The 24,649-nt window shown below is 40.2% G+C and overlaps 1 protein-coding gene and 1 non-coding gene across 2 annotated transcripts; one reads left to right on the forward strand and one right to left on the reverse strand.

The window, feature by feature from the left end:
* Positions 1-650: 650 nt before the first annotated feature.
* Positions 651-2,209, reverse strand: LOC132621814 (LOB domain-containing protein 38-like). The gene is made up of 2 exons (XM_060336257.1): positions 1,835-2,209; positions 651-1,381 (listed from the first exon to the last, which is right to left on the reverse strand). Exons 1-2 carry the CDS (start codon positions 2,016-2,018, stop codon positions 981-983), a joined length of 585 nt encoding a protein of 194 aa, XP_060192240.1. The 5' UTR covers positions 2,019-2,209; the 3' UTR covers positions 651-980.
* Positions 2,210-21,429: 19,220 nt separating this feature from the next.
* Positions 21,430-21,535, forward strand: LOC132625331 (small nucleolar RNA R71). Its single transcript, XR_009576768.1, has one exon. It is a non-coding gene; the product is annotated as a small nucleolar RNA R71 (small nucleolar RNA).
* The last annotated feature ends 3,114 nt before the right edge of the window (positions 21,536-24,649 follow it).

Here is a 24,649-nt window from a genome sequence, read left to right on the forward strand (position 1 = left end):
CACGCAATTCCTCATATTTATTCAAACTAGAATTTTTGCGTTGTTAGCTTGCTCTTAACTAATTAAATTGTAAACATGGTTGGTAGTTTCAGCTTAACAACTTGAACACTAGCTTCTGGCCGTTTTTCAAAGATAAAACTAGATTAAGATTCTTTGTGGACAATGAATTAATTAATCCCAAGCTTTTGGTAATGTAATGGTGATCGACTAAATGTCATTATATCCAACATTTTTATATCTTACCTAGGACTTAGTAAACCTTAAAACTTATAGATAAGGCATCTTGACTTTATATTAGCACCGTCCCCTTCTTCGTTTTCGACTAGTTCCAAAATTTGTTTTGAAAAAGCTTTTCTTGAGTTGAGAGTCTGTGAGAAACAACCACCTCTCAACCTGAGAAAGATAAGAATAAGATCTGCGTACACTCCACAACTGAATATGTTATTGTACATATCGAATAGTAATTCTATTAGATCTCTCTAAAATACCGGCAGCAGAACATAACATTGGGTTATATAGCTAAAATCGTAAAGACAATAGGTTGCATTTTGTCATAATTTAACCAGATGATATTTGAAACTCACTGATCGAATTGCATTACTTCAAGAAGCAAGTAAATATTCAATTATTCAAAGTATTGAGAAGTAAAAGAGAGCAAACATATCCTTCTATTCATGTCCAACATTCATCATATCCTTCTATATTCATGTCCAACATTCATTAGACTGGTTATGCAACACCAAAAGAAAGCAAAACATACAAAGAACAACAAAAGAGAAGAAGGAAACACTGGGAAACTTTCCATTCCCCCCCCCCCCCCCCCCCCCTCTTGTTTCTGTATTACTATTCATAAGAAAGAAAGGGGAATCCTGCGCCAGTGATGTACAAAAAACTCACCAGAATCTATTTCTGGGGAAGAAAAGAAAGATTTAACCAAGAAAAAGAAAGGAAAAATAAAAAAAAATAAGGTTAATAAAAACCTAAGTGAACAAGCTCAGTAGTGTGGGTTCTTTTCCTTGTTGATCTGCACAACACATAGTCGTTACAATAGATTCCTCTGAGTTCCTCGATGGAGGATCATACACCATTTGACTCTGAAAACCTCGTGTTAATAAACTGAAATCAAGATCTGCCGAATGACACCGTTTTTGCATCTTGGACGATCGCGTGTATTGACAAGGATCTATGCATTCAGATGTCTCATCCATTGGTGTTGTCTTTCCGAGAAACTCCGGGATTGGCTGCAATGCGCCGCCACGGAGAACAGTTTCTACCGCCGCTTGACATACGCGCCAATTGCCTGTCCATAATAGTCCCACAACTCCGTTCACTGGGTTAACTGTCCTTCCTACAGCTTCGTATAATAAGGACTGAAATAGACCTGTCAAATAGATCCAATTTCTCAATTCAGAAACAAAAAATAAAAGAGGAATCGAATGAATAAAACGAAAAGAACTTGAGTAAACGTAATTTTACACCTAACAGGTAATTAATTATAGGTACATAATGAGTGAAACTAATAAACCAAAAATAAGGCTGACAATTTGTTATGACACAAGAAATTTATTTAGTCTGTTCTAATTTAGGTGTCACAATTCATTTTTCGAGAATTAATTTACCTAATTTTTAAAGCTAAATTCTATTGAATCAACTCAATATTTTAAAATCAAAATTTAAATATTCAAAAACTATACAAAAAGTAAATGAATGTCTTCCCATCTCAATACGATGATAATATATTTTTTTTTAAATGCTGATCAAAGTTTACGAATCTCGAAGCAAAAAGTGTCACATGACCGAGTATGAGTTAAATCCAAGAAAATTTACCACATACCAGGCCGTTGGTTTTCTGGGACAGCGGAAATAAAGGACATGAGGCCGGCACGGCCGAAGAACTTGGCAACAAAAATGGTAGCATGGCCCTGAGCTTCAGGAGTTTCAATCCATTGCAAACAGGGTCTAAGAATACAGTTCTCACTGCATCCTTTTCGAAGCACTCGACAACCATTACAACTCATGATAAAAAAGAAGAAAATGGGACAGCTTCTATACCGATGCCTCACTAGGGCATGGAGATTTACTTATTAGAAAGAGGAGACAAATTATATCAAAATGTTCTAATTTGGTCGCAACGCAGAAAATTAGCAAGAAAGAGGAGAGAGAAGAGGAGGAGTACAGGCATGAAAGGAGAACGAAAGGCGTACATATAGAGCCCGTTTGGATTGGCTTACAGCTTAAAGCTGTTTGCAGCTTATAAGCTGAAAAAAATAAGTTGGGGTAGTCCAACTTATTTTTTTTGGCTTATAAGCTGTTTTCAGCTTATAAGCTGCTTTAGATAAACTAATTCAAATGGGTCCAATTATTTTTTTGAGCTTATTTTAAGCATAAAATGACTTTAAGCTGGCCAGCCAAACACTCAAAAAAGCTGAAAACAGCTTATAAGCCAACTTATAAGCCAATCCAAACGGGCTCATAAAGAAGAGTTATCCACCAATTTTCTTATGTCACTTAAGTATGCAGTTAACTAGAGTTCAGTATAAATTTTTTAGAGTTTAACTTATCAGGTCGCACCTTTGCCTATTTCAGTAGGTGATTTGCCATTTTTTAAATAGTAAATTTCACTTATTATAGATGATTATCCTTATCTCTCCTTTTAAAAAATTTGATAGGCTAAATATAGGAGTATTTTATAATGTTGGTATATATGTATAAGTAAACTCCTATTCTTATTAAACCTTCAAAGAATATGGGAGGATAAATAAGAATTATGTATTTTAATCAGAGTTTAAGTATTCAAACCATGAAAAATAACAGTAGATTTTTTAAAGGTATCGCTTTTCCTCTATTAGTTTTATTACGCAATATGAATCCGAATAAATTGGATTATAAAATTTAGAGTCTAAAATATAATACTTGCTAGAACAGATAAAAATGACCTAATAATATAGTAATTTTTTTTTACACTGAATATTTCTTAAACTCTAGTAGATTTATTACAAAAAAAAAAAAAATTGATTGCGTAGTGGGTAGTTTTGGGTTGGGTAAGGTGGAGTTTGGAGAGATTGTTACCATTGTGTATGGTTGGGTTAGATTCCCAAGTATTGGGCGAAAGCGGCTCCGGGTCACCGCGGATGATTGCTCCTCAACAGTTGGATTCTCCTTTTCTTCTTTAGATCTTTACTGAGAATATTGATAGCCTATCGCTATCAATATCTTATTTTTTTTTTTCCATAAGAATACTCAACAATATGCTTCATTTTGCAATTTCTATTGTCCGAGTAAGTACAAAAATCCAATAAAGAAGCAAGTGGCAAAGTGGATGAGAACTAAATTGACCAATGGTGCATCCATATCACACTTTAAGAGTTTTTTTCTCACTCTAAATATTCTTTTCCGATTATAAGATCTACCAGTATATAGGAACAATATCCAATGCTGAAGTTTGATTTTTATTTTTATTTTTTATTGTGAAGTTGAAAATGTATTTGGATAGTTATAATAGGTATTTTGAAGATATATAAGTTGAAATTGAAGGGAAAAAAAATTGAAGTTGAAGTTAGAAAAAACGTTTATGAACTTTTTTAGAGTAGTGTGACAGCTGAGGTAGATGATTTGACTTGGTTCCTCTAGAAGAGTATCTTAGGAAGATATCATTTTGATGATATAGTATATGTTTATTGATTAAGACATCCATATAAGTTATGACTACTGCTTGGAGTAAGGCAATATGCAGCCAATATCTCTTGGCTAACTAATATGTTAAAAGAAGACATTTAACACATAAATCAATTAGTATATGCAAAGTATCAAAATTATTCTTACTACCGATCGACGCAAGTAAATGAGATGCTAAGAGTTCCATATCTCCCTTCATCTTATTATGTACTAACAACAAACAAGTGTTATATTTAGTAAATAAGATCCCAACAAGTCATGCCACTATATTTAATATGTGAACTTTTAGACTAAATAGTTTTCAAATACTAAAAGATATTAATCTTTACGGATCAGACTAAAATGAAAAAAGTGTTACAAAATCAAATAAGAAAGTATAGTAACTTTCAGAAGATTTAGTTCTAATTAATATGTTTGAGAAATAAGTTTTGCAGTGTCGTTTTGATTAGGTTGCTTAAAAACAACTTGTTGGTTTAGATTGTTTCACCAAACAGAATAACCTGATTTCAAATAAAGTGTAAGAATAATTCTTTTTTTCATGTTTAATGAGGAAAATATATATTGAGAAGTGTTGTAGTAATATATTTGAGTGTTTTACCAAAAATGTTGGAATTTTATTTTTGATTTGTTCATTTATTCGCTTATTTTACTGATACCGCTTATAAGAAATTATGTATACGCCGGTGGTCGTTTAAACAGGAAAAAAAAAAAAAGATAATTCAAGCAATTTTCTCAGATGAAGTTGAGGTCATACTATTACGTGTTACTACTATTTTTGTGAATAGCTCTTCTCTGTGTTGTATTTGCATTTGTTTGAGTGAGTGCGAATGGCCAAAAACTTACGGTATTACAAATTAGTACGTCATTGGAAAACCAAAGTGCAATGATCAAAGCAGACATTATACTATGTGGAGTGGAAAAAGGAAGAAGGTGACGATGGAATAAAATTAGGTCACTGTCACTTTCTTGTCTTGGCGGATGTGGCGTCCTTATCGTTTCAGCTACAGCTTGAAGCAACTTTTAGTTGCATTTAACTCTTTTGTTTTTTTCCCCAAAGATTTCATATGGTTTGAATTAAGTAATGCCCCCATAAATTTGGCTTGTCAACCTACACCCATGTATGTGCTTGATGGAAAAAGTTTTCACGAAATCGCATTCCATTTCAGTAGAGATATCTTCCAGAAAATTACGGTCAAGTCCCATTCGACCATCTAGTCTATAAAATATATACACAATGTATTAATAGTGTATAGTTTATATTAAACATACATATATACATACCTATATATATATATATATATATATATATATATATATATATATATATAATATACATACTTATACACTACCTATACGGCTGAAGTGCATCGACAGTGTATGCTGTTTGATAAACTAGATGACCAAAGGATACATTTTCATAAGTTTCCCTATAATTAATATTACAAAGTACTTCGCTCACTTTTGAGGAGCGAAAGTAGTCAATCACAGAATATGGTTTGATTAATTATCCTAATTAGCTAGTATTAAGGGGTAAACTTTTCACATTATTTGTTTCACCACATACTAGGTACAAATGCAACAAGCTTGAGTACCTTTGGTTCTGTAAGGCACATGAATCTGAAGGCTATGTTAAATATACGGTAGAAAAATTACGTTATACATAGGTACAAGTATAATTAGTGAAGCATCATATGATAACACGATTGTGCTTAAGCAATATGGTGAGGCCTTATGGATATATTTCAAAAATAGCCACTTTTTAGCATTTATAATTGAGGAGTTTCAAAATTTACGGGATGAAACTTCAGGATAACTGCTATGGAATTGCCCATGTGAAATTTGAACTCCATGAAAATAGCTATTTAAATTACACGCCAAAAAACGCTAGCACGCGCTATTACTATGGCCTTACGGGGAAAATTATCCATTATTTTCTCAATTATGATCCTTGAAATCACTCCATTATAATTTTCTTTTGCATATTCAGAACTATGGCATCATAGGTGCCACCCATAAGAATTTCTTGAGTTCGAAATAGTGCTGAGTTGAACTCCATAAAAAAATTTCCTGTCAAAATGTTGCAAGTGGAACTCCAAGAAAACTTCACGACACTATCTTTGTGTTGGAGAAGGAGACAATTCAAATTAACTGCACAAATCAAACTCAAAAAATTTCAAACTCTTGCGCACTGTACCCAGGGACGATTTTATGTACTAATTTTGGGTCACGTGAACACATAGTCTCTCCGTAAAACTAGCTATTTTATATATATATTTTAAAAAATTGGTATAATATTAACTGCAGGAACACATGCTAAAAGAAGGCTAAACGATGCACTTGATTGAATGTTGAGTAATTTACTTAGAGGTCTAGGGATCAATTTTCACTTAATATATATATATATATATATATTTGAGTGGTGAACCCATGCTCTAGAGATCCTAAATTTGCTTCTGAATGTACCGAAGCTTTTCCTGATCCTAAATTTGCTTCTGAATGTACCGAAGCTTTTCCTTATATTAACTAGGAGAATCTTTATTTTAATTTTATCTTCGCGTTAAGAAGCGACTAAACATTGAGTAGTTTTAAATCAAGGGCTCAATAATTGAATGCTAATAAGTGGTCCGAAAGTGACTATTTGCCAGAATTTACGATTTTTCTTATTTTTGAAAGAGAAGGTCCTCCTTCTCTCTAGAAATTATATAGCCGTTATAACAAAATTAGTTGTTGCCATCTAATTTCCTCTGTCGCTAACTCGATGGGGTCACCGGCAGGTGACCCACAATCCCCACTACCCCAAAAACAACCTCTCATCCCGGAGCCCATAGTAGGCAGTTCCAATGCTATCACTTTATGGAACCTCCAAACCTACCAAATCGAAATGAACCAAATCAAATCATGGCAAGAAGAACTATACACAACGGAATGCCGGCATTGATATTCAAACATCAACATTACCATGGAGTAATGACAAATCCTTTCAGATGGACAATTGTTGGAAGATACTTGAAATCAAGACCGCAAATTGATACGATTAAGTTGAAATTCAATGAGAAAATCGCAATGAAAGGCACTGTTAAAATTGGGGTTTTTGATAACTTTAACATTTTTCTGACCTTCAACAATGAAGCAGACTTCAATGTGATTCTATATAAGAGAGTCATTGAAATTGAAGGATTTCAAATTTGGCTGCAAAAATGGACTCCTAATTTCAAGCCTGAGGAGGACATACTGATTGTGCTAGTATGGGTGTTACTACCAGGTTTTCCTTTTCATATACACACATGGCATTATACAAAACAAATAGCTGCTGTAGTAGGTACTCCTATTAAAACTGATCTGGCTACTAAAACTATGAATAGACAAGTGGCCAAAATTCGGGTAGAAATTGATTTAATGAAACCATTGATTCATAGTGTTTAGATTGGTACTGAGAATGAAAATCAACCACCGAAAGGATATGCTAAAAAAATTGAATATGAAAACATTCCTAAGTATTGTAAATGTTGTAAGAAGTTAGGTCATGCTCTGATTGGAATGTCGTGTGTTAGAAAAGAAAAAGGAAAATCATAAGAAAGAGGTAGAAAGGGTTAGACAACACATCAATCCAAAAGAGGATGTGCCTATAGATCCAGAAATGGAATCAATCCCAATAGACAACCAAGAGGCACATAGAAATCAGATAAGCCAACCAAACATGACTAGAACCAGACCAAGGGGTTGGAGTGAATCTGTTACACCTCGTAGTTTCGCCCGTTGAGATTCGTTAGGTGTTAGTTGTCCTAATTGTGGAAACTAGCGTGGAAACTGGAGTTATCTTCTAGGATATATGAGATTATATGTTCCTATATTATGGTTATGGGGGTTTAAGCTCATGAAATAAGCTATGGAAGGATTTGAGGACAAGCGAATTAAGGAAATTAAGTTTATCGGAACTTTGGGAAAACTTGGCAAAATTTTGGGCAGGATTTTCGTCCAACTTGAGAGGGGCACATCTCCTAGAATATTAGGAGTTTTGGTGTGTTTCTTTTTTCCAAATTGAAGTTCATTGAGTGTAGTTTCCAACGCAACATACCGTTCGTCAATGTGACTTCGGAGTAAAAAGTTATGGGTGTTTTAAGACAGACTTCTCGGGCAGAACATTTTGACGGACCGCAGAAATTTCTGCGGCCCCTGAAATTGTATTTTCCCAGCATAAAACAGTCACAGTGAGCCATGTTTAGCTGGGCAGTTTGACGGACCGTAGGAATTTTGACGGTCCGTCAAAGTGGGCTCAGGATTGTCCGACGGGATTTTAAGTTATGTTTTATATATTTCATTTCATATCATTTGGAATCATTTTTTCCCTAAAACAGATCCTTGAGCTCTCCAAAACCCTCTCTCTAAGTCTATAAACTAATTCAAGCCAAAATCCAAGAAAATCTAAAAGAAGTAAGAGGTTCAAGTGCTAGGAAGCTTGCTAGGGTTTGTGGAACTCAAGATTTCTTATGGTGTTGATGTTGGAGACTTCACTTTAGTGGAGTAAGTTGATCCAAGACTTGTTCTTAAGTGATTAAGGTAAGATTTCACATCTTTTACATATGGTTAAGGTTATTTGATTGTTATGCCATGTGGGTAAAGGAAGAAAAGTGGAAATAGAGTTCAAGTACGAACTTGGAGATATTATGAGCTATAGGTTAACTTGAATTGTAATTCATGGCATGTTAGGAGTATAATCTTGTTGTCGATGTTATAGATGATGTTGAGGAAATATTGTATGTAAGCATATATGGTGTTGTGTTGTAGCCATTGTTATGAATGATTATGAAAAAGAGTTTTAGGATTGGGTGATGCTTAACTTGAATGAAATCCCTTGAATGTGGTATTGTTGATAATGTCATTGTTGATTGGGAGTTGTTTTTGAATTTGGTAGAGGTAGATGAAATAAGGGAAATGCTGCCCAATTTTCGCTAGCTTACGAATTATACTCATTTGAACTTAAGGGTGTCTTTGAAGCCTAACCTTGGTATGAACCCTTTTAAATGTAGATTTCTCGGGCTTTGGACGTGAACGTTAAGTAGTTAAGAAGACATAAAGGTATGTAAGGCTAACCCTTCTTTCTTAAGGCATGATCCCATTGATGTATACCTTCATGTGAAATCCATAGTATCTTCCATGATGATTTCATTCCTATGATCTTGATATTCTCACGATACCATTGGTCACATCCTACGATAGTTTATCCTCTAAGAAAGGATATAATGAAAATGATGGTGATGATGATTGTGTTGAGGACATGTATGTACTCCTATGGATATATATTTATATATTAAAGTATGACTACTAAGAACACCGAGCTTATATGACCGGGTATGATATCTATCGTGCGCATACCACTGCAGTTGAGTACGGATGACACTGAGCCTTGGTAGGGCCAGGTATGTATAACACCGAGCCTTGTCATGGCCAGGTATGTGAGACACCGAACCTCTATGGTCGGGTATGATACTACTATATGTATAAATGGATGAAATGGAAGGTTCCCATTAGAAAAAGGGTAAGTAAATATGATGAACGTCGCTAAAGGTATAAATGGCTCTATCATCCCATGACTCTTCTTTCTTATGTCATCGCTCATGTTTCTATTATGTTATTAATTATGCCTTACATACTCAGTACATTATCCGTACTGACGTCCTTTTGTTTGTGGACGCTGCGTCATGCCCGCAGGTGAACAGGGAGATAGACTTGATCCTTAGGCTGCACATCCAGTGATTGCTTAGAGGAGCTCCATTTGATCCGGAGCAGCAGCTGTTGGTACTATTCTTTTGTGTATATATATGGGCATGGCGGAGCCCTGTCCCGTCCTTATGATGATGTTTCATACTTTTCTTATAGGCTCGTAGACAGTCATGTATAGTAGATGTCTTTAGCCTTGTCGGCTCATATATTTGGGTATATTATTTTGTTAGCCTCGTCTGCTTGTGTATATGTATATGGGGGTAGTTGTTGATATTGATATAAAAAGTGTTTTAGCCATTGGAAATGGTATTATTGAGGCATAGAGTTTGTTGATAAGCTATGTGGCTCACCTAGATATGAATGTGAATGTACGACAAGAGGTGCCCGGATGGTTTAGCTCCGAGTGCTCGTCATGGCCCTGCAGTTGTGTCGTGACAAAAGTGGTATCAGAGCAGTTCCGTCCTAGGGTGTGTCTACGAGCCGTGTCTAGTAGAGTCTTATTTATGGGTGTGCTGTGATACGCTCAAATTACACCTATAAATGGTATAATGCGGACGTTGTCAAATATAGTAACCCAACGAGGTTGGGGTCGAATCCCACAGGGAATAGGGTGTGAAAAGGTTACTAAACTCGTAGATGCTAAGTTCTAGGTCTAATGTCTTAATCCGATGATTTTGGTAAAATTTGGTTGTTCTAAAACTAATTGCTAGGCTATTGTTTTGGTGGTAATTTAGGGTAAAAGATACTAAGGTTGTGTCCCCGTTAGATAGAGTGTGTGATCATGGGTATTGGTCTTGATATACTTGCAATGGATCATTATATGGATGCACTTAATCTCTATGTGAATCTCTATTATTTCCCAATAAATAAAGATTATATCTTTCTATGATTTTCCCAAATATAAGAAAGTGATAATGAAGAACGATTAATTATGCCAAGTGAATTCTTCTTATTCCTAAGTGAATTTATTAAACAAAGTTTAAAGCTTTGAGTTCTTGTTAATTATTCTTACCAACCCTAATTATTTTCCCAAATAAATTAGGGTTTATGGCTTTAATCAATGTTTGCAACCATTAATTATGAATGAAGAATGAAGAATAACTAAACCCTAGTAATCCATTATTTGTATATCAATCACAAACCCAATCACAAAACACCCATCACTGGGTTCACAACCCTAGTAAGGGAATTTAGCTACTCATGACAAAGAACAAGAAATAAGAAATTTGAAGAATACATGATTGCTTACTTTTGAATGAAAAAAGGAATTGGTAATACTTGAATTGATGTTTGAATCTTCAAAAACTAGAGAGAATTTAATGTTCTAAGTCAAGAGACAAAAATATGATAACTGATGTCTATTAAAAACCCTACAATGACTATTTATAGGTTTTGGAAATACATAAGTTACAGATTTTGCACTTCAGTCCCGTCATGTTGAAATACGGTCCGTAAACCAGTTTACGGACCGTAAAGTCACTTTACGGCCCAGTCGTCCTTCAGCTGCCTCTTTTGAAATACGAACCGTAAAGTGGTACGGTCCGTAAACTGCATGCTCGTCTTTCACTTTGCCAAAACTCAGCCTTTCTGCCAGGTGCTTGAATGGTTAAATACGTGATGGAATACGGACCGTAAACTGCAATACGGTCTGTAAACTCAGCTCGTAAACCACCATCTTTGCAGCTTGACTCTCTGTTGCTGAGATCCTTTAATACGACCATGGAATACGGCCCGTATTGTAGAATACGGACCGTAAACTTCAATTTACGACCTGGTTCTGGACTTCAACTGTGAATGTGCCGAATATGTTCCTTTACCTGAAAAACACTAAAAACCACGTAAAATCACCTAGGTTTGCTTAAAAACAAGTAAAACGTATAGTCAAAAAGCGTCGATTGTGGCGTAAAATCATGCCATATCAACACCCCCAACTTAAAGTATTTGCTTGTCCTCAAGCAGGCCATACCACACAACGACTCAATCTCACACTTAGATATCATAGAATAACAATGTCTACATCGGTTTTGACTTGGAACTTCTAGCATGCCTGTTTTCTTTCAACTGTTCACCCCAACTGTCTATTGTAAAGCAATATACACACTTTAAGAACGTTATGACTGACCATGAAGCTTCAATACATGACATCACATTATCGAACATGCTTTTGTGCTCAAAGACGCTACTTTCGGCAGTCACTCTATTTTGTTCAATTCTCATCCTTATGCCCTCACATAGACCAAAGAATGTCCCAACACACATATATACAACAAAAATGGGACGAAGATGAAAGAGAAGAGAAAACACTCAACACTCACAAAGAGTTCATATCTACACATGCAAATACCATAGGCTTGCCCTTATTTTCTATGTTCTCATCCTAGGTTCGTTCGGTTGTGATCACATTAGGACTTGTTCCGGCTTGTAATGTAGGCTTAGGGATGGGTAGGATACTTTTTTGGGTATTAGTGACTCACCCTCCTTGACACTACTACATCTCTTTACCTTGATTCGCCTCTTATCTTTCCAACCCCTTTTTTTTCTTTTACGGTCTCGACCTCGATGTGGTTTTATTCCTATCCCACTAGCAATTCTTTTTGTGTGTCCATTTTCTGATGATTTTTTTTTTGTTTTTTTTTTCTACCACATCGACTCTCTATTAGCAAATTCCACCACCCCCAACCTTTGTTCTCAACATCTACTTCACACTTGATTCACCCCCAACTTAGGCGCTTGGCCTCGTCTATCTAGTAGCATCAAGGAGGGAATGGGTGCGAAGATGGGTAAATTCCACAATGGGTGAGGTTTCATTCGGCTAACCAAGAAAAAGGTCAAAAAGGCTCAAAAAGGGACACTAGTGATATTTTCAGCTTTTGGAGAGGCTTATTTAGGCACAATGACTTTACACAAAGAAAGTCTAAGATCATTTCACAACCAAACTAACTTTCGTATTTCAAACAAGACTAACCAGGCAAGTTCTAGATTATACATGCGTAAACAGAATTAGACTAACAACTCACACACACATCGGCATAAGGACAATCATATTTACACTTGTGACCTCCTAAGTAGTCATTCATCACACACAACACTCCAATAATCCCAATGTCATATAAAGAATCAATCATGTCAAACACTAACTGTTCCAAGTATGCATTTTTCAATGTTTCTGAGGGGTCAAAATTTTCAACAAACCACAACACATGTCAGCGGTTCCCAAGTAACACCGAATAAGTCAAAATTATTCTATTCAACCTAAGAAACATCCTAAACATGCCAGTTTCAACAAAATAAAACCCCTCAGGAAAAGAACTCTGGCAAAGAAAAGCCGAGGGGGTTCCTAAACACATATTTACACTACTCTAATAGCAAATTAGTCCCACCCCCAACTGAAGGATCAAGCACTGTCCCAGTGCGTCAACTATAAGAACGAGGGAAAAGAAATGGTACCTTGGGGCTGTGAGCACCTCACGACTGGCCCGCCGCATCCGGCAGGTGACTGGAGGACTCTCCTGGTTGGCGCTGCGGCTCGGCTAGTGACTGAAAGATCGCCTGCTGCAGGTCCTTCTTTTCAGTCCTCTTTAATCTCCCAGCCAACTCCTCCGGGTCCTCAGATGAGTCAAGGACCCTTTTTCCAGTATTTCGGACAGAGGGTTCGGCCTCCTCCGTCTCCTCCTCCGAATCAAGAAAATCCAGCACCTTAAACGTAGTAGGCATAATGGAACGTGGTGTTGGTGCTTGTGTTGCTATCATCCCATGCCCCCTGAGTGTTTCAAGCTCCTTTTTCAGCTTCTCCAACTCACTCCGCAAAGAACTAGACTCCCCACCGGGTGTGGTCTGCTCTCGAGCCAACAATCTCGTCTCAAAGCTGTCAAGTCTAGCCTGATACACCTCGTGTTTTTTTCGAAATCTGCACGGATCTTTGTGGTTGCCTCATTAACCAGCTGCTGCACTACTCGCACCACCTTTGGCCTGAATTGTTGCAAGATTCTAGCAACTTGCCTTTCGGTCCGTATCGCCTTGATTGCAATCTGACTATAGTTAGCCGGACTGAAGTGCAGCAACCCCAGCTCTGGATCAGCAGGCTCAGCTGTCGCAGCAGCAGTGGCGGACCCCGAAGGAGGACCCTGCGTGGCCTGAGGTGGTGGTGGAGGTCTTGCCTCAGAAATACCTAATGTGGCTGCAGCATCATGTGTATGGATGGCATCCGGAACACCTGTCGTGGCATCCTCGGGCCCGGTAGTAGAAGCACCAAACTCAGACCCTACCGGATCAGTCCCATAAGCACGGCTCGGACTCAACTCTAGCTGAGTGTCGTCGTCATCACCGGACTGATCTGCCTCCCGGTCCTTTTTGCTTACCGCCTTGTTTTTCCTCCAATCCCCTACATGTTCAGCTGTAATGGTACCGTCCCAATCTGGAAGTGGAGTTATCCTTGCCCGTCGACACAACGCCGTGATCAGGCACGGAAACACCATGTTCTGGTTGGGCTTATGTGCCCGGACATGCAGCTCTTCTGCTATCAGTTCCCCAATATCCATCGGGTACCGTGACATGAAAGATGCAATAGTGATTGCCTGATTCGTAGAAAGGGTATTATCAGCCTGTGTTGGGGTGATCTTGTACCGCAGCAAGGTCCACCAAAATTTAGCCTCTGTGGACAGACAGGTTTTAGTGATTTTTACTTTCCCATCAGTGGTCCATTTTTGCTCATGGGGCTCCGATGTTATAATTGCCGCGGTCCATTCCCGGACAAATTTCTTGTCCTTCCTGTCTCGTTTGTCCAGGAACAGGCTCAGATCAGTAGGAGCCACAAAATCATCACCGAACAGGACCCTATTTATGGCTGTGGAGGAAATATTGACCAGGGTGTTCCTGACCGTCACATTTTCCAACATTGGGATCTGATGCCAAGCAAGACTCGGCTTTTTCATCGACTTCAAGACGGCCCCATAGGATGCATAGAACTCCCGCACAATGTGCGGAGCATACTCTCCTGGCTCATGAGTGAATGCATCTAATTTGTAGCCTTTGATGGTATCATCCAACTGTAGGTGAGCTGAAATACCATCGAAAATTAGTCGTCGTTCTTCAAATATTTTCCTCGACGGCTGCCCACCAGTCTCAGACCCGGCCATCCCTTGGTCATAGAACTCCTTTGACCCCTTTACCGAGAACCATAATTTTTCTTCATCCAATTGTTTGGTCCTAACGACCAGCTTACGCCCCTTAGGCGGTGTGCTATCAACCGGATCACTGCCCTCACTAGGCCCTGCTGAGTCACTCTCTGGTGGAGTCTGGGTGGTCGCCCCCCTGCTTGATGCTTCCGCGTCAGAATCCCCCTCTTCAGACTGGGAGGCTTCCGACGCAGACTTTGATGGAGTCATAGGTGAGAGCAAGGTGGATGTGGTTGCCATTGTGTCTTGGGTGGGGGCCCCCTGGGCTTTTGGTGGTGGTATAACCTCGGCACACTCGGATCCTGATTGTTCCCCTTCCGAAGTGGAAGGTTCATCTATCAACCTTGAATCCGAGCGCGCTCTTTTTTTCTTTCCCGTGCTGTGGCCCCCCGCTCTCGTTGCCTTTCTTTTCTGACCCATTCCTGCAAAAGACACCACATATTAGTTACCATGGAACAAGCAACTAAAGATAAGAATATATGACTGTGCACAGAATACACGTTCTGTCAGTGGTCGTAAACACAAAAGACGGACCGTAAACTGGTTTACGATCCGTAAACTGCGATCGTCAATTGAGCAGTCATCTTCTGAACAATCTGTCCCTTGGTGAAATCTTAAACACGGACCGTAAACTGGTTTACGGTCCGTAAAGTGAGATCGTAAACTGGGATTCCTTTTGGATGTCATTCTGTCTACTATCATGCTTAAATACGATCCGTAAAGTGCAATACGGTCCGTCATGTGCAGTCGTGATTCGCACCACAGACAGACACATATTTTGACTTCACAATTCCATTGCACATTGTGGTTTCACATTGTGTTCGGAGCTTAGGTTACTCAGACTTCACCCATTTTCTACCAATTTTCAAAATTCTCGCAGAGGCAAGCCATTGGTGGGCATACCAAAACTTTAAATTTTGAAATTTTGAAGTATGGAATGCCCTCCAACCCATTTGGGTTTAATTAATCATGATCCACCAGAATTTGAAAGAATTAAACATATTTATCCCCCACAAGATCATTAACCAAGGTATGAGCACTTATTTTCACAGACCCAGCCCAATCAAACACTTACCACCAAGTTCAAGTTCACAGATGTCAAAGAAGAGTGGGGAAAATCAATCATACCTTGTTGATGAGGAACCACTGATCACAGGCAACAAATTTTTCGAGAACACACTTGAATTTCCAACAATTTTAAACCTAGGGCAGAAGGGGATACGAATTTTTTGTGAGATGGGTAAGTTGGTGGATGGGGTTTGAGTATTTATTGTGGTTAGGAATAGGGAAGATGATGGGTTTAATGTAGGAAGTAGTGGAGGTGAACGGAAATTGAAGAGGAAAACGTGAAAATGGAGGAAGACGTGAAAGTGAGGAGGAATAATGGAGGGAAGGTGATATATTGGTGTGTTGGTATCTGCCCTTGGTTTAATTTGCGTGATATTAAAAACCGCTGCTTTGCTTTTTTTTTTTTTTTATATGTCTAAATACGGTCCGTAAACTAGTTTACGACCCGTATTTAGAGTGGTTGATGAGGGCAGAACACTGCAATGCTACATGTTAGTTTACGATCAGGTTTACGAATCGTATTGTGAAATACGGTCCGTCCTCCATGGTCGTAAACTAGCATCTTCATTACAGTGCTCACTGTTTGGTGACATTGTTAAATACGCCCTGATTTACGGGCCGTATTGTAAAATACGGTCCGTAAACTTCAGGCGTATTTTGCAATGTTGCGAAACAGTGTCCTACAACTGAACTTACCTGCTTTTCAGCAGACTCTCTGCGATATATTCCTGCACCAAAACAACCATTACCTTATATGTACGAAAAATAACCAGGAAAAATAAACATTACACTTGGGTTGCCTCCCAAGAAGCGCTTGGTTTAACGTCGCGGCACGACGGTGGTGACCACTCACTCCTTAATTTGGTACACCAGATCATCATTCGTTCCGAGGTGTTTCAACCTGTAGCGATCAACAATCCTATCCTCTGAAATCATTCCATGATAGTGCTTCAATCTCTGCCCATTCACCTTGAACGTCCGAGTACCATCTCCGGACTTCAACTCAACCGCGCCATGGGGTGAAGCACCTACCACCTCAAACGGACCAGACCACCTAGATTTAAGCTTACCCGGTAGCAACTTCAGCCGAGAGTTAAATAGCAATACAGAGTCACCCTTGTAGAACTCTCGCTTCAGAATCTTCTTGTCATGGTATTGCTTCATCCTTTCTTTATAAAGGGCTGCACTCTCATATGCCTGGTACCGAAATTCATCCATCTCATTTAGTTGAAACAGCCGCAGCTTGGTTGCTTCCTCCCAGTCCATATTCAGTTTCTTCAGCGCCCACATAGCTTTGTGTTCAAGTTCAACCGGCAAGTGACAAGCTTTCCCGAATACAAGCTTGAAAGGTGAAGTCCCAATTGGAGTCTTGAAAGCAGTCCGGTATGCCCATAGGGCATCATCGAGCTTGCGGGACCAATCAGTCCTGTTGGCATTCACTGTCTTTGCTAAAATACTTTTGATCTCCCTATTTGACACTTCAACTTGTCCACTTGTCTGAGGGTGATAAGGCGTTGCCACCCTATGCTTTACACTATATTTCTCCATCAGTCCCGCGAACGCTTTATTGCAAAAGTGGGAACCACCATCGCTGATTATCTCTCTCGGAGTACCAAAACGAGTAAATATGTTCTTCTTGAGGAACCCCATAACACTCTTGGCCTCATTATTGGGTAAAGCCACTGCTTCTACCCATTTTGACACATAGTCCACAGCTACCAAGATGTATTTCATGCCACCAGAACTCACAAAGGGTCCCATAAAGTCAATCCCCTAAACATCGAACACTTCCACCTCCATAACAAAATTCATGGGCATCTCTTGCCTTCTTCCGATATTCCCTTGCCTTTGACATTGATCACAGGACCGCACCAAAAGATTTGCATCATGAAAAATAGTTGGCCAGTAATAGCCGCACTCAAGTACTTTGGCTGCAGTCCGGTTTCCACTATGATGACCCCCAACAGGAGAGTCATGGCATGCCTTCAGAATTGCCATCACTTCACTTTCCGGGACACAACGCCGAATGATGTTATCAGCGCATGTTCGGAACAAATAAGGCTCGTCCCAATAGTACTGCCGAGCATCCCGTAAGAATTCCTTCTTTTGGTAAGTTTTGATATCATCGGGAAGTATACCTGTCACTAAATAATTGGCAATATCAGCATACCACGGTGCTACTTCCATCGACACAGCCAATACCCTTTCATCTGGAAATGCATCATCGATATCAAGCTCATCAGGAGGTCTCCCAGCTTCTACAAGCCGAGAGAGATGGTCAGCCACCTGGTTTTCCGTACCCTTTCGGTCTTTTACCTCGAAATCAAACTCCTGCAGCAGTAATACCCATCTGATCAGTCGTGGCTTTTCTTCCTTCTTTGCCATGAGGTATCTCAAGGCTGCATGATCAGTATAAACCACTACTTTGGACCCCAACAAGTAGGCCCGAAATTTTTTGAAAGCAAACACAATGGCAAGCAGCTCTTGCTCTGTCACTGTGTAGTTCATCTGTGCAGCATTCAGCGTCCTGCTAGCATAATAGATTGGGTGCATAATTTTATTGTGCCTCTGCCCAAGCACAGCACCTATTGCCAAGCCACTAGCATCACACATCAGTTCAAATGGTAGGGACCAGTCAGGAGCAACAATGATAGGGGCAGTAGTGAGACGCTCCTTTAATTCCTCAAATGCCTTCTGGCACTTCTCATCAAACACAAATTTAGCCTCTTTTTCAAGAAGCTTGCACAAAGGATTGGCAACTTTGGAGAAATCTTTGATGAAGCGCCTATAAAACCCAGCATGCCCCAAGAAACTTCGGACACCTTTGACTGAGATAGGTGGAGGAAGTTTGGAGATCACATCAATTTTTGCTTGATCGACCTCGATTCCCTTTTCAGAGATTTTGTGACCGAGGACGATTCCTTCCTTCACCATAAAATGGCATTTCTCCCAATTTAGCACCAGATTGGTCTCTTCACACCTTTTCAGCACTTGACCCAGATGGCCAAGACAGTCTTCAAATGAATCACCCACCACAGAAAAATCATCCATGAATACCTCTAAGAAGTCCTCTACCATGTCAGAGAAGATTGACATCATGCACCTCTGAAACGTGGCTGGTGCATTACACAACCCAAACGGCATCCGGCTGAATGCAAATGTCCCATAAGGACAAGTAAAGGTGGTCTTCTCTTGATCCTCCAAAGCGATGTTGATCTGGTTGTAGCCCGAATAGCCATCACGAAAACAATAGTAAGAACGCCCTGCTAACCTGTCAAGCATCTGATCAATGAAGGGCATAGTAAAATGGTCCTTGCAAGTGGCTGTATTGAGCTTGCGATAATCCATGCAAACTCTCCATCCGGTGACAGTTCTGGTAGGGATCAACTCATTCTTTGCATTTGGCACAACAGTGATGCCGCCCTTCTTAGGAACACATTGGACCGGGCTCACCCATTTACTATCAGCAATCGGGAAAACCACGTCTGCATCTAGCCATTTGATGATCTCTTTCTTGACGACTTCTTGCATATTCTCTTAGTCGCCTCTGATGCTCTACACTTGGTTTGCTGCCCTCCTCCAACTGAATTTTGTGCTCACAGATCCCAGATGGGATACCTCGAATATCTGCTATGGTCCAACCAATAGCACGCCTATACTCCCTCAGTACCTCCAAAAGCTGCACAATCTGCTCATCAGTCAATAAGGCTGAAACAATCACCGGTAATGTATTGTCGGGACCAAGGAACTCATATTTCAGATGTGATGAGAGCTGCTTAAGCTCCAACTTGGGTGGTTCAATAATCGAAGGCTTTGCTGGAGGAGTTGTTCTATTTTCCAGATCAAGACTCAGCTTCTTTGGGTGGTATGTGTATGAGCCCAACCCAACAAGTGAATTTACTGTCTCCTCATAACCTTCCATGTCTTCTGCATCGAAATTTATCAAAATACCAGCCAAGGCCTCACCCAAACTCTCTTTTTCCATCTTGAACTCCACTGCTTCATCAACAACATCGAATGAATCAATTACCGAAATACTCTCGTAAGCACTTGGTAACTTTATCCCCTTGCTATCCTGAAAGGTCACTTCTTCATTGTTGACTCGGAATTTTATTTCATTCTTCTCCGAATCCATCAGAGACCTCCCTGTAGCCAGGAAAGGTCTCCCCAGAATGATAGGAATATCCCGATCAACAGCACAGTCAAGAATAACAAAATCAGCGGGTAACATAAAATCACCAACCCGCACAATAACATCATCAACTACCCTAACAGGTCTTTTGATAGACCTGTCGGCCATTTGTAATCTCATCGTAGTCGGCCTTGGCATCCCCAAACCTGATTGTTTATATATAGCAAGGGGCATCAAGTTTATGCTCGCCCCATTATCACACAAAGCACGAGCAAAGTCATGGTGCCCAATAGAACAAGGAATGGTGAACGCCCCAGGATCTCCTTTTTTCTGCACAATTGTAGTTGAAATGATGGAACTCACAGTATGAGTCAAACTCACGATGTCATGCTGCACCGTCTTCTTCTTGGTCAGCAATTCCTTCAAATACTTCGCAAAACCCGGTATTTCCTTGACAGCTTCCAAGAAGGGAAAATTTAGAGATAACTAATTCAGCTGATCATAAAATTTCTCAAACTTAGCATCTGCCTGCTTCTTCACCAACCTCTGAGGGAAGGGAGGTTTGGATTTGAAAAGCTGTGTCAAAGGGCGGAGAGCCCCTTTTACAGCCTGCTTGCTTGTGTCATCAGCTTCACTAATCATCTCTGGAACATCAGCAACCTTCTTGTCAGTAGGACTCTCATCAGTAATAATGGGTGCTTCAGACTGCACCCCATTCTCCTCATCAATCGGCTCAAGACCAATCACCCTCTCAGCAGCTCCCTGTATTGTTTTACCACTTCTAGTAGTAATGGCAAAGACATTGTTCAAACCGCCTCCCCCATTCTTCGGATTTGGGATGGTGTCACTTGGAAGTCCTCCCTTTTTAGGAGGGTGCTGCTCTTAGAAATATCTCTCATCTGCGACTCAAGCTTCTGAATAGCCGCTGTATGAGAACCCTCTGTTTCTGTCAGCCCAGATAAAGTCCTCTCAGACTTCGATTGATTTGCCAGAATCTTCTCCAGCATTGCCTCAACTTTCAAACTACCTTGCTCAGATGATTGCCCTTTCGGTGGTATATAAGGATTGGAACTCTTGTTCCCAAAATTGTTGCTGTTGTTGTAGCTCCCTTGGTTCGCACCACCATAGTTATTGTTGTAGTTCCCAGAGTTGTTGTAAGCACCTTGACCTTGCTGAGGTCTCCATTGATTCTGATTCTGATAGCCACCTTGATAATTCTGTCGTTGATAACCTCCTTGAGGGTTATTAACATAGTTAACATCTTCAACCTGCATAGGTGGCCCATCAAGGAACGGACCATCTTGAGCATAGTACATCCTTTTAGGCAAAACTGCATCATCCTCACAAACATTTACCTTCTTGATTTGAGATTCATCAAACTTCTTTGTCAGCAAAGAAATATTTGTAGCAAGTTCAGCCAATGTCTGTTGGGTATCTTGATTCTCCTTCACTATATTCTGGATCATAGCACTACCATACGGTACCACATCAGCATTGTTTGAGTGCCAAGCCTGATTATGAGTCGTCAGCTTGTCAAGTATGGTGGTCACTCGTCAAAAGGTCTTGTTCATAAAACACCCGTCAGCTGCATTGTTAGCTACTGACTGTGACACTGGATCTAACCCTCGGTAGAACTTCTCCATCAATATATTTTCCGGAAAACCATGATTTGGGCTTTTCTGCAAATACTCCTTGAACCTCTCCAAGGCTTCATATAGTTGTTCCCCCGGCCGCTGCTTGAATTCATATATCTTGTCGCGAATCTCAGCCTTCTTGCTAGGGGGGTACCACTTTTTAAGAAAAACAGTTACCATCTCTGCCTATTTCAAAGTGAAATTCATCATTGCTTACTTTTGAATGAAAAAAGGAATTGGTAATACTTGAATTGATGTTTGAATCTTCAAAAACTAGTGAGAATTTAATGTTCTAAGTCAAGGGACAAAAATATGATAACTGATGTATGTTAAAAATCCTACAATGACTATTTATAGGTTTTGAAAATACATAAGTTACAGATTTTGCACTTCAGTCCCGTCATGTTGAAATACGGTCCGTAAACTGGTTTACAGACAGTAAAGTCACTTTACGGCCCAATCGTCCTTCAGCTGCCTCTTTTGAAATACAGACCGTAAAGTGGTTTACGGTCCGTAAACTGCATGCTCGTCTTTCACTTTGCCAAAACTCAGCCTTTCTGGCAGGTGCTTGAATGGTTAAATACGTGATGGAATACGGACCGTAAACTGCAATACGGTCCGTAAACTCAGCTCGTAAACCACCATCTTTGCAGCTTGACTCTCTGTTGCTGAGATCCTTTAATACGACCATGAAATACGGCCCGTATTGTAGAATACGGACCGTAAACTTCAATTTACGACCTGGTTCTGGACTTCAACTGTGAATGTGCCGAATCTGTTCCTTTACCTGAAAAACACTAAAAACCACGTAAAATCATCTAGGCTTGCTTAAAAACAAGTAAAACTTATAGTCAAAAAGTGTCGATTGTGGCGTAAAATCACGCCATATCATGCTGCACTCCACACTTATAAACTAGAGGTTGCAGACATTTTAGGAATAAATGACCTTCTTTCTTCATAAGATCGTGCGATAGATCCATGATATAAGGATTTTTTTTCCTTTAATCGTGTGTTATGTATGTTAGAAATGCCTGTAAAGAGGAAAGCTACGGCAGCCCAAAAGGGAAAGACGGTGGTAGAAAAGCGGGGTGAAAGAGTACCGCCAACGGTTATAGAGGAAGGTGAGTCCCAGAATGAGGTTCAATCTCAGTCGTCTCACTCATTGCCTATTTCTGAGGAGCGTGAGGGAGCCTCAGCCCCAGCTCCTCCACTAGAGGTTTCGGGCCAAGAGATGAAAGAGGCCATTCAATTGTTGACTCAATTGGTTGCCGCCCAGGCCCAGCGGCACTGGGTCATGGTGATAGGGCGGTTAGTGCAAGAGCCTATGATTTTATTAGCTTGAACCCTCCGGAGTTCTTCGGGTTAAAGCCGGATGAGGACCCTCAAAACTTTATTGATGGAATGTTGAGGACACTTTGGTTAATGCATGCTTCCGACATTGAATCGGTGGAGTTAGCATCATATAGATTGCGGGATATTGCGGTTCATCGGTACACAGTTTGGTTGTCTTCTAGGGGAGTCAATACACATTCCCCGGTATGGCAAAAATTTGTTGATGCTTTCTTACGACATTACTTGCCCCCAGAAGTTCGGCAGGCTAGAGTCGACAAGTTTTTGAATCTTAGGCAAGGAAGTATGAGTGCCTTAGAGTATAGTCTCTGCTTCAATTCTTTGGCTAGGTATGCTCCGGCCATGGTAGCGGATATGGGTGATCGAGTGCACTGATTTGTGAGTGTCTTAGGGCCACATTTGATGGATAAGTGCTTGACTGCATCCCTTCAGGACAATATGGATATTTCTCGCATTCAAGCCCATGCCCAGAATTTGGAGGAAAGCCAACAATCGCAAATAGGTGAGCGTGAGTTTGACAGAGGTTATCACAAGAGGGCTAGATCTTCTGATCCGATTGGTGAGTTTAGAGAAGGGCAAAGATAGCAGTTTTCTTGGCATTTAGGACATTCTATGACTAGTACGCCTCCACGGTTTATGGGTCAAAGATTTGATAGATTTACTTACTCCGGGCTAATTCGGAGTTTTAGAGCTTCAGGTTCTCATTACAGAGGCGACTCGGGTCAGGCAAGGCCACCCATGCCACGATGTTCCCAATACGGGAAGTCACATTGGGGCCAGTGTCGATTAGGCTTAGATGTTTGCAATGCATGCGGCCGACCAGGCCATATCATGCGTGACCGCCTTTCGATTGGTGGTAAGGGTAGGATCCAACCTTCAGGGTCGGCAGCCGGGTCTTCATCATCTATACGCCTTCCGGGGAAAGGCTTTCAGACACCAGTTAGTCGCGATAGAGGTAGAGGAGGAGCTCCCAGTTCTAGTGGTCCCTAGCACCGTATTTATGCTTTGGCTGGACAACAGGATCTTGAGTCCTCCCCTGATGTTGTTAAAGGTATATTATCGGTATTTTCTCTTGATGTATATACATTGATAGATCCGGGCTCCACATTGTCATATGTTACTCCATATATTGCGGGTCGATTTAGGGTCAAATCAGAGTCAATTAAACCTTTCGAGGTATCGACACCCGTTGGTGAATCGGTAATAGCTAGCCGAGTATATAAAAATTGTGTAGTTGTGATTTGTGATCATCGTACTATGGTTGATTTACATGAGTTGAAAATGATGGACTTTGATGTTATTATGGACATTGATTGGTTAGCTTCTTGCTATGCTAATGTCGATTGCAGAACAAACATGGTTCGCTTCCAATTTTCGGGAGAACCAATTTTGGAATGGAAAGGAAATACAGCATCTCCGAGAGGTAGGTTTATGTCCTATCTGAAGGTGAGGAAAATGATTGCTAAAAGTTGTATTTACCATTTAGTCCGGGTTCATGATATAGCAGCCGAATCGCTGACTCTTCAGTCTGTCCCTGTGGTGAATGAGTTGCCGGATGTATTCCCGGATGAGCTTCCAGGCCTTCCCCCAGAGCGGGAGATTAATTTTTCTATTGATGTGCTACCGGATACTAAGCCCATATCTATTCCTCCTTATAGAATGGCTCCTGAAAGAGTTGAAAGAGTTGAAGGAGCAATTGAAGGACTTGCTTGAAAAGGCTTTATTAGGCCTAGTTCATCCCAGTGGGGAGCACCCGTGTTGTTCGTGAGGAAGAAAGATGGCTCCTTACGAATGTGCATTGACTACAGGAAACTGAATAAGGTGACGGTCAAGAGTAAATATCCGCTCCCAAAGATTGATGACTTATTTGATCAATTATAAGGTGACAAATGGTT

The sequence above is a fragment of the Lycium barbarum genome, chromosome 12 (assembly GCF_019175385.1).
Source record: "Lycium barbarum isolate Lr01 chromosome 12, ASM1917538v2, whole genome shotgun sequence".
Classification (NCBI taxonomy): domain Eukaryota; kingdom Viridiplantae; phylum Streptophyta; class Magnoliopsida; order Solanales; family Solanaceae; genus Lycium; species Lycium barbarum.